Source organism: Herpailurus yagouaroundi, unplaced genomic scaffold (genome assembly GCF_014898765.1).
Source record: "Herpailurus yagouaroundi ecotype Mexico unplaced genomic scaffold, PumYag 141, whole genome shotgun sequence".
Taxonomy (NCBI): domain Eukaryota; kingdom Metazoa; phylum Chordata; class Mammalia; order Carnivora; family Felidae; genus Herpailurus; species Herpailurus yagouaroundi.
In genome coordinates this window covers 70857008-70867535 of record NW_024412396.1, presented here as the reverse complement: position 1 = coordinate 70867535, position 10528 = coordinate 70857008, and the positions used below count along the sequence as shown (strand labels likewise).

Sequence of the window (10528 nt, the reverse complement as noted above, 5' to 3'; positions counted from 1 at the left end):
CCCCAAACCACCAAAATACGTTTATCTGTCGGCCCACCACATCCCACTGTTGTTGTAGGTCCTTTTCAGAGAAGTCTGCAGAAAGATTTCAAGGGAATCTGACGACGCGTTTGTCTATTTTGGGGAAGACATACTATTTCCAGCTGATTTGAGCGCCTTATGCAAAGGGGGGGGGGAGTTCTATAAAGATGATCTTGAGGAATGTACCGTAGTTTTTTGAGGGTGCTGTAAGTGAGTTGCCACATCTCAGATCACTCTGTGTGTCCTGCCTCTGGCTTCTCCATCTGACTAGCACACAGTGCTGTTCTCACCCTTCCCCGAGATGCCCCCGCGGTCAGCAGTATTGCTTTGTTTCAGGGCTTGGGTGGCTGTTTCCTGAGCCTGAAATGCACACCTGGTCTGACCACAGAATTGAGCAGTTGAAATCGAGACTGGGGCGGGGGGGGGGGGGGCGAATCGGGGGTGCATGGTGTCAGCAGCTGTAGTTGAGTTCTGATACTTTGTTCCACTGAGAACCTGGCCCGCCCTGTTCCTGAGGCTGGCTTACGGGTCTAGGGGGGTCAGATGGGAGTCTTGCTGGAATGATAGAACTCCCGCTGGAGAGAGTGATTTATTTAGAAGCCACCTTGTCGGGCCAGCGGTCCTCACAGATTGGATTTTAAATTTCCTCCTTGCATTTCCCAGGCCCCCCTGGCTTCCTTTCTTTATGTCTTATGGTTTCATAGTTGGGGAAGGGTGGATCTGGTCTCAGAAAGAGCCATCGAAGGGGTTCTCCTGTGTCCTTTGGCTGTACTGTCATTTTGTTGAATGGAACAGTTTCTGACTCGAGTAGGCCTTGAGTGTGGGTTTAGAAATCTTCATATTAAAAAAAAAATATATATATATATCAAAGCTTTCACCGTGATGGAATTTCTAGCAATGGAATTTGTTCTGTAGCCAGCTCAGTTTCTTTGTGGGTTTTCAGAGCCTCCTCAGATTGATCCAAAACCGCATTTTCAGTCCCGTATCCTTTTCCTCGCCTCTGTGAGTCTGGGGTCCCACGACCCTTTGTGCCGTTTCCTCTGCCTCGCACCCCCTTTCTCTCCTTTCTCCGCAAGATAGACTCATTTTTCCATCAGAATGCAGCTCTAGGACCTCCCCTTCTGAGAGGTCTTCCCTGATCCTCCCACACTGCCAGTCTCTCCCTCCTCTGGGTCCCGTGCCACATGTCACACTGTAGACCTCGTGGCCTGAAGCCTTACTAGAAACGTGTGGAATTATTAGCTCTTGAACTCAACTGTGGGCTCCACGCGGGCAGATGTGCATTTCTGTGTCCCTTCACTCAGCACGGGGCCTGGCACGCGGCAGATGGGTCCTGCATTTGTAGAGCAAAGGGGGGAGGGGGGAGGGGCATATGGCTAAATGATATTGAAGACATCCTTTCATCCCCAGCCCCCTACCTGTGGCTTCCTGGAAGGGAGGGGTCACGGCCAGTTCCCCTGAATAGTGCCTGCCAGGTTGGCATCTGGTGCATGATGGCCGAATGGAGAATGAATGAATGAATGAATAAGAAGGGCATGTCTCTAGAGCATTTGGGGCACAGTTAGATTTCCTTGGGTTCACTAACTTGCCAGGTGTGCCTCTTCTGCTGGAAGCAAGATTCAGTGGTGTTTTTGTGCACGACCCGCTGTCTAGGGGAACGATAGAGGCTGTGGGGGAGGCTGGAGGCCCAGTCGCCCAGCCCCGAGTCAACTCCAGGCATATGAAGCGCACAGCTTACCTGGGCCGCACAGATGCTGGCAGGGTCGGCGGACTGTCCCCCAACACTGCGAGGCTGCGTGAAGTTTTCCCACCCGTGTAAGGTCTCCGTTCTCAGCCAGGGTACGCGTGCTGTCTTCTGCGTGAAGCCTGCAGCTTGTTGGTGTTCACCAGCAGGTAGAGTGGTTTGCGTGCCTGCTCCGGGTCCCTCCCCGGGGCCGGTGATAGTGTCCTTTGTGGTTCCATGGACGGGGCAGCCAGGTGCGTGTCTGGACACAGCACAGGCCCTGGGCTCAGACCCTGTGTGAATCTGGGGTCTGTGAACCATAAGCCGTGCGAACTCACCTGTGATGAGACTTAGTTTCTTTTTTACACCAAGTCTGGATTAAAACCCACTTTCCAAAGTTGCCGTGAGCATCTGCCTAAGAGCACAAGTCCAACACTGGCACGTGCAGATCGCAGGCAAGTTGAACACTCCAAGGTCAAGGACAGATTATGATAGTACGAGTGATCAGTATCAGGTAGTATTCCCTGGATGCTGTGGGAACATACTGGCGGCAGGGGGGTGGGGTGGGGGTGTGCTGGCTCTCACAAGATGTTTTGCAGGTAGAGAAGCAAAGGCAAGTATTCTGGGCACAGGGAAGGGCGGATGCAAGCTGGCGTGCATACATGAGGACTAAATGGGGCCGTGCAGACGAGAACCCCACAGCGCAGGCTCTGAACCCAAATGCAGCCGAGCCCAAATATTCTCCCCTCTTCCGGCACCACGGCTGCCTACGGAGCAGTGCTCGTACTTTTCATCAAATGACTGAGAGGGGGCATCAGGTGTTCCGTGAGCTCTGGCCGCCTGGGGAGAGTCCCTGGTGGATAAAGGGTGCCCGGCTCCTGTCTGTGCAGTGAATGAATGAAGAGCCCGCGTGGCCTTTGCCCTCAGCAGGACACCCACTGCTGCCTACTGAATTCAGCCCCGTCTCGCCGGGCTCCCCACTTACCGGGCTTCTGTGGCCCGGGGTCCACAGATCCCAGACAGTGGCACGCTTTACGTGGTGATGAGGGTCGAGAGGATTCCGAGGCCTGGAGGGAGAGCGCAGGGGTGGAGCGGCCGTGTCTGCCACAGGCACTGGCGGAGGGCGTGGGCTCCGCTAACCGAGCCAGCCGAGGCTGGCTGAGCACCCGGGAGATCGTACAGGATGGTGTATGGCTTTTATCACCGCCACCAGGACCAAGAAAGTGCATCTGTTCCCCAATCAGCGTGACTTCACAGAGTTACCGTAGTGCCAGCCCAAAGCAGCACATCTCCACTTTTGAGTTAGCACATGGGCTGGAATGAAAGGTCAGGTAACCAAGGCATAGCCTCCCCATTACCATGTCCAAGTGCCTGGGCCGGGGCTGAGGTCTGTACATTCTCTCCCTTGACCAGGCTTTTATCAGTCAGCATGTAGCTCAAGAGCACGCCGCGGGGCTGACCGCCTTCTCTCTTCCAGCCCTCCGTGTCCTCATCTGTGACACGGTGCCTGGGACACCATGTCCTTAGTTGGGGGTTGTCTGGAGCCTCGGCTGAGGTCCCGTTCTAGTCAGCTGCGGCAGGCTCGTGTAAGGATTTAATGGCGGTTAAGTTACTGCTGCCATTATGCCCGTAGCCGTACCTTCCTGCTCCAAGAGGCTGAGGTTTGACAGAGCACGTTCAGAACGAGCAGGGGTGGTTGTAGATTTTGTAGATGGCCGTGCTCAGAAATAATACAAACGGCAAAACCCACGAAAACCGCTGGGGTGGCCAGCTGACATTTTCTCTCTGGGATCACGAAAGGGGAGACCGACTGTATTTAAACTAAGAAGGGGTCTGCACATTGGAGGGATAATAGTGATGATAATTATTATCATTTTGGAACCGTGGGGATGGTATTGTTAGCAGTCACAGACACTGGAGGAGGACTGGGTGATTGGCTGGTGACCCAAGTGCACCCTGATGTCCAGAGACGGGAAGGGCCTGCTGTAGGAGGACCCTGAGATCCAGCATCCTGCCCCTGCATCCAGGTCCTGGGTCCTGTTGCCCCCCCCCCCCACCCCCGCCCCCCGCCATGGGCTTATTTGCTTTGTGAAACGTCTCCCTCCAGGGGCAAGGCCTGCGGTGGCCCCGAGCGGGTTCCATAAGATGATCGGTACCCTTCCCTGAAGGGACACACAGTGTGGCAGGTGAACCTCTTTTTTGGGCATTTTCATTGTAAAACAGGCCCTGACAAGCGTACAAAGAACCATCCATCCCTCGGTGGCACTGTGTGCTGGAGAGACGGCTGGGACCGAGTCTGGGGTCTGAAACCCTGAGGACGGGCACGGCCCTCTCCCTGCTGGCTGTGGGACTCTCCCTGTTTCTCGGAGCTTCCGTTTCCTCACGTTCCGGCAGGATGCAGCCCTCGCCTGGCCTTCCTCGGAGGCCATGTGAGTAACGATGAAATGCGCTAATGCACGCAAAAATGCCAAACCAGCTGTAAAGCACTTTGCAAACTGTGGAGGGCTGTGTGAAGCCAAGACCCAGGTCTGACCTCTGCGGCCGGGTGTCTGGATTCTAATTTTGCTGCCGGCTTTGGAGAACATGGCCCTGCTCGAGCTGGGAGTTTAGGTACCCTTGCTGCTCGCCTCTGAGCAGCAGTGACCCACTGCGTCTTCCACAGGTCCGAGTGCCCTTCCAGGTGGTATCAGCTGGCCTTTAGAGGGACCTGTTAAACTAGCACGCTCAGTTATGGCCTTTTCGTTGACTAATCAATTAAAGGTGTTGTTTTAAAAAAAAATTTTTTTTTTATATTTATTTTTTTTTGAGAGACAGAGTGAGACAAAGTGAGAGTGGGGGAGGGACAGAGAGAGAGGGAGACAACAGAATCCGAAGCAGGCTCCAGGCTCCGACCTGTCAGCACAGAGCCCGATGTGGGGCTCGAACCCACAGGCTGTGAGATCATGACCTGAGCAGAAGTCGGACGCTCAACCGACTGAGCCACCCCGGCGCCCCAAGGTGTGTTTTTTTATTGAACATCCCCGATACCTTTATTGGTGTTGTTAGAGTAACCGGCATACCAAGGAGGAACAATTATTTAAATGCTCCTTAAAAACGAAACGAAACAAAACAAAACAAAACCCCTCCTGGCAGAGGGAGACTCTCATTTCATCTGCAAGAGTCCAGTTGCCTGTCGGTTCCCAAGAGGCACAATGAAAAATGATGTTTCCTCGACGTTTGCAAGTTCTCACTTCCCCGGCACCTCTAATGCGTTAGGCAGGCCGCGTTTCAATTCCTCCCAGGTTTCATTACTGCCAGGCTTACACAGAAAGGCATCGTTGAAACGTGGATGCACCTGCCAGGTACGAGGATGAGCACTAAACACCAAAACCTACAAACTTCTGCGCGGTGGTGCACGATTTACGGCGTGTGTCCACATACAGGGTCTCATTGGATACCTCCAGCCCTCCTTGGAGGCAGGCGTTATTATTCCCATTCTACTGATGAGGAAACCGAGGCTCAAGGTGGTTGTGATTTGATCGACTTCACTGAGCTGGAAATGTCAAGGCAGAGGTGTGAACCCACGCCGCCGTCCAGGCTTGTGGGAAGGGAGGGTTTCGAACTTCAGAAAAACATAAGGACTGCCTTTAGAGCCGTTAAAGCGAAGAAGCTCCAGTCTGGGTTTCTGCCAACTGAGGAGTAAAAATGTCTGAGGAAGGAAGCAAGCAAGCAAGGACAGACACGGGCCCTGGCTTCTGAGTTGCCAAGCCTGATTTAGTGATGCAAGTACAGCTGACATTTCTAGGTCTCTAGGCCGGGTCTGACGTCAGTTCAGAATAATCTAGGCATCCACCTGTCACTCGGAACCTCAGCAGCCCCAGCAGCAGCGTGGTGGGAAGTGGATCCTGTCTGGGCTGCTGGCAAAGTCATCACCTCATGGAGCCTCCGGCTCACCTCTGGGCAGGTGGCCCTGAGCTTGAGGAGGGAGGGGATCATCACCTCTGGTCCCTGGGAGGGGAGGGGAGGGGGCCGACCCTTTGGACAAGTCTTCCCTTGCGTCTAAAAAAATGAGGTGTCCGTGACTGGTAGGCCGCAAGTGTAAAATATTTAGCGAGTTTTCGAATAGAAAAATGTTCTGAGTGGCTCTTCAAAGACTTCTGACACTGTTCACTTGTGAAAAGTGAGCAGCCCCTAGTGCTCAAGGCTACTTCGAGGCAAGAGAGAACCGTGAACTGGTAATGTGGAAATGAACGTTTTATTAAAAAAAAAAAAAAAAAAAAAAAAAAAAGGTTGGGGAGAGTGGAAAGGGACTCGTCTAGGGAGGGCCTCTGAGGGCTGTGAGATTTTTAGAAAAGTCAGAAGCTGTCAGGTCCCGGGAAGGCCGTCCCTGGCAGTCTTGCCTCCGCGAGGAGGAAAGTCTGGGAACCGAACCACAGCGGTTCATTCAGGGGAGCGGGAAAAGAAAGGGCTTCCTCCGGCGTGAGGAGTGGCCCTGGGATCCGATGTGACAGACGCCTAGCTCTTCCCCACCTGACGGTGGTTTACGGACAGGTGACCCCCTCTTTCAGCCGCTCCAGAATTTTAGGGGGCATCTTTTTTTTTTTTCCCCCTTTTCTTTCCTTTTCAGAAGTGGAAACATCTGAGCTCTTTAGAACATGTAGCTACATGCTTCCCAGCAGCTGCCATTTTGAGTTACAAAAATGTTTTCATCGGCCATTTCGGCTGAAGAGCAGTCTTTATTCCTGGCCTGCCAGGGAGTTCTGCGTTTTCTTCTGACATCCCCATCCCGCACCGGCGGTGGAACTTTTAGAAAACGTGTGGCCATCAGAACAAGAAACAGGAAGTGCTCTGGAGTTGAAGCCCAAGGAACGAAGATGATGAACAAAGAGATGGGGGGGGGGGAGGCGGAAGGAGGTGGCCCCACTTAAAAACATGAAGAACAGCTGTGTGCCATAAATCGATTAATTAGAGATTCCGAAGCCAAGGTGAAGGGTACAGAAACGCTCTTTAATTTGAAGATCTATGACCTTGTGGGATGTGGCACTTCATTTGCGTTATTAGCTCCCGTGTCAGAAAGGGACATTTTATTTATCTTCTTGTTATTTATTACGTATTTATTCTGCCTTGCTCTAGAAAAGGATTTGAGCGGGACTCTAAATATTATGGCTTCTGGCCAGCTCTCTTGTGAGGCAGTGTGAGGCGAAGGGTTCTGTTCTCCCAAGTACATTAACTAATAAGCTAGGATGGGAGATGGCGTCTTCTTTGCCAGCTGAGGGAACGTGTGCTGGAAGGGAAGGCCCAGGGCCTGTCCTCCTGAACGGCCTCCCGGGAGAAACATGGCGGCCCAGGGCCTTGGGCATTTTCCAGGTGGGCAAAAGTCTCCTCAGGGACTCCCAACACGGGGAACTGAATTACCCAGACGTACTGGACACACCGGAGGAAGAGAGTTGCCTCAGCGGATCTACTTGAGCTGGTTTTAAAAGTGAAGTGAAGTTGAAGCTCAGAATTCTTTTTTTTCTTCTCCGTCCTTCCCCCTGCCCGCTGGTGTCCTTGCCACCACACATGTATATACAGACTAGGAGACGAGAGTGGACTGATGATTCCTGGAGGACACCAAACCTGGAACGCACGTCTTGGTTGCCGGTGGGGGGTGATCTGGCCCAGTTGGTTGTGTGGTCCGGGAGGATCTCCACCCGGCACCATGGGATGTGCGCACGCTGCCCCCCGAAGCGGTCCGGCCTACCCTGCGTAGGACTCAGGCCGTTGGGTCCTTGAGTCGCTTGGTTTTTACAGCTAAGCATGAAGTCCTCCGGAAACATAATTCGAACAAGTCAAAATAAAAACAAATCTCTGCATGGGATTTCAGAAGTCCTCAAGTCTTTAGGGGAAAGGTCGAGACGGAGGGGTCTTCTCCACTCTGCACTGCACCGTGTTCTCACGTCATCTTCCTGACTTGGGGCGTGGAAATCCATCTGCACCTTTGGCTTCTCTGGGGAGTCTGCGGCTACCATGCCTTCTCAGCGTTAAGACCTTCCAGCTACAGGAAAGCTCTTAAAAGGGGTTTTTCAAGATCGCGGCTGTGATGTCTTGTTCTCTTTTCCCTCCCGGCCAGCGAGCGAATCTCGGGGTAGAAAGCAGGGCCCGCCCGCACCTGCGCCTTTATAGGAAGCCCGAGCAGAGGTTCAGACGGAAAAGGCAGCGAGTTTGGCCCGCAGGGTGAGGAGGGAGGCCACGAGACAGGTTCTGGCTGAAACATTCAGCCTCCATTTTGTGACGGCCCCGATGATGGACAAAGACAGTAACGTTTTTGGCTCAGTGCCCACAAGTGTCCACTACGATTTGCTTCCGACGCCACGGGAGCCAGTATGTAACAAATCCACACTTGCCACCATTCATCCTGACCACCCCGTCAGATTTGACATTCCCCCGTGCGGTTAGCATTCTGGCAAAGGACTTCATGGAGGCCAGTGGCCCCCTATCCAGCCCCCTCCCAGCGGCTGGTGGAGGCCGGCTTCCGTGGTTAGGGCCATGGGAGGAATGGGGGGGCCTCCATGTGAGGCCATAGGAGGAATGGGGGGGGGCAGCTGCCACACAGCAGCGATCTTCTTATGCTGAATTCCTTCTGTTCCTTCGTATCCACGTTTAAATTTGATGGTGCTTTCTGCATGTAGTGTGGTGTGTGAAACCCTAGAAGGTCCTATAGCAAAAATCCCAAACGATGCAGAGGGATCAGCCATGTCACTTCAAAACAACGTCTGCCAGGCAGTTGAGTGTGACTTGTGTGTTTTAGAACCTCCTTGGATCAAGTGTTGACTAACCAGTGGTTCTAAAGGGGGGGGGGGGGGCGTTGAGCTGCGGTTTTGCCCCCACCAGGGGACACTTGGTAACGCCTGGAGAGTTCTGTGATCCTCATAACTGGGGGAGGGAGTGTGACTGGCTTGTAGGGGGTGGGGGCCAGGGATGCTGCTGAACATTCTACAAGGCACAGGACCCCCTCTCCCCAACACAGTCATCGAGATCCAAATGTCACCAGTGGCCTTGGTGGATAAAACCCTGGTCCCTCACGGTTGTGGTGTCCCTGCTGTTTTCTCATTGACATCAGTCATTCTCACCAACGCGGCCTCGTTTGGCTTCTGAGGCAATGGGGACCAGAGCGCCTCTTCTTTAGGGAAAGCGAGCAGAAGTCTAGGAATTTGGGGTTGCTTGCTGAGGTCGTGTGGCCGATCTGGGCTCCGCGGGGGCCACCTGCCCACAGAGCCAGCTTGCCTCAGCCTTCCAGCCCCGTGGAGCCTTGGCCGGAGCGTCCAACACGTTGCCGGCCTCGGCCTGCTCCGAAGGGGCCCCGAGGCCGCCCTCCAGAGCCGCCCGGATCCGGGACTCGCTTCGCGCTCCCCCCCCCCCGCCCCCCCCCCCCCCCGCCCCCCTGCATCCCCACCGCGCGCCTTCAGGTCCGTGGCCCCGCGGCGCGCGCGCGCCCCGTCCGCTTCTCACGCTCTCTCTGCCTTTCTGTCCGTGTGTCTCCCCAGGTAAAGATGAGCCTTCCAGCTACATTTGCACAACATGCAAGCAGCCCTTCAACAGCGCGTGGTTCCTGCTGCAGCACGCGCAGAACACGCACGGCTTCCGCATCTACCTGGAGCCCGGGCCGGCCAGCAGCTCGCTCACGCCGCGGCTCACCATCCCGCCGCCGCTCGGGCCCGAGGCCGTGGCCCAGTCCCCGCTCATGAATTTCCTGGGCGACAGCAACCCCTTCAACCTGCTGCGCATGACGGGCCCCATCCTGCGGGAGCACCCGGGCTTCGGCGAGGGCCGCCTGCCCGGCACGCCGCCGCTCTTCAGCCCGCCGCCGCGCCACCACCTGGACCCGCACCGCCTCAGTGCCGAGGAGATGGGGCTCGTCGCCCAGCACCCCAGTGCCTTTGACCGAGTCATGCGCCTCAACCCCATGGCCATCGACTCGCCCGCCATGGACTTCTCGCGGCGGCTCCGCGAGCTGGCGGGCAACAGCTCCACGCCGCCGCCCGTGTCGCCGGGCCGCGGCAACCCTATGCACCGGCTCCTGAACCCCTTCCAGCCCAGCCCCAAGTCCCCGTTCCTGAGCACGCCGCCGCTGCCGCCCATGCCGCCCGGGGGCACGCCGCCGCCGCAGCCGCCGGCCAAGAGCAAGTCGTGCGAGTTCTGCGGCAAGACGTTCAAGTTCCAGAGCAATCTCATCGTGCACCGGCGCAGCCACACGGGCGAGAAGCCCTACAAGTGCCAGCTGTGCGACCACGCGTGCTCGCAGGCGAGCAAGCTCAAGCGCCACATGAAGACGCACATGCACAAGGCCGGCTCGCTGGCCGGCCGCTCCGACGACGGCCTCTCGGCCGCCAGCTCCCCGGAGCCCGGCACCAGCGAGCTGGCCGGCGAGGGCCTCAAGGCGGCCGACGGCGACTTCCGCCACCACGAGAGCGACCCGTCGCTGGGCCACGAGCCCGAGGAGGAGGACGAGGAGGAGGAGGAGGAGGAGGAGGAGCTGCTGCTGGAGAACGAGAGCCGGCCGGAGTCGAGCTTCAGCATGGACTCGGAGCTGAGCCGCAACCGCGAGAACGGCGGCGGCGGGGTGGCCGGGGTGGCGGGCGCGGGCGGCGTGGGCGGCGCGGCCAAGGCGCTGGCCGACGAGAAGGCGCTGGTGCTGGGCAAGGTCATGGAGAACGTGGGGCTGGGCGCGCTGCCGCAGTACGGCGAGCTGCTGGCCGACAAGCCCAAGCGCGGCGCCTTCCTGAAGCGGGCGCCGGGCGGCGGCGACGCGGGCGACGACGACGA

General features: G+C 56.3%; 1 protein-coding gene across 4 annotated transcripts in view; it reads left to right on the top strand.

Moving 5' to 3' along the window:
• Positions 1-10528, top strand: part of BCL11B (BCL11 transcription factor B) — a 97432-nt gene that overhangs the window by 80639 nt on the left and 6265 nt on the right. For all 4 annotated transcript variants that reach the window (XM_040478201.1, XM_040478199.1, XM_040478200.1 and 1 more), the window contains one exon: positions 9250-10526. In XM_040478201.1, coding sequence (XP_040334135.1) covers positions 9250-10526 — 1277 coding nt within the window. The remainder of the gene's footprint in view (positions 1-9249; positions 10527-10528) is intronic.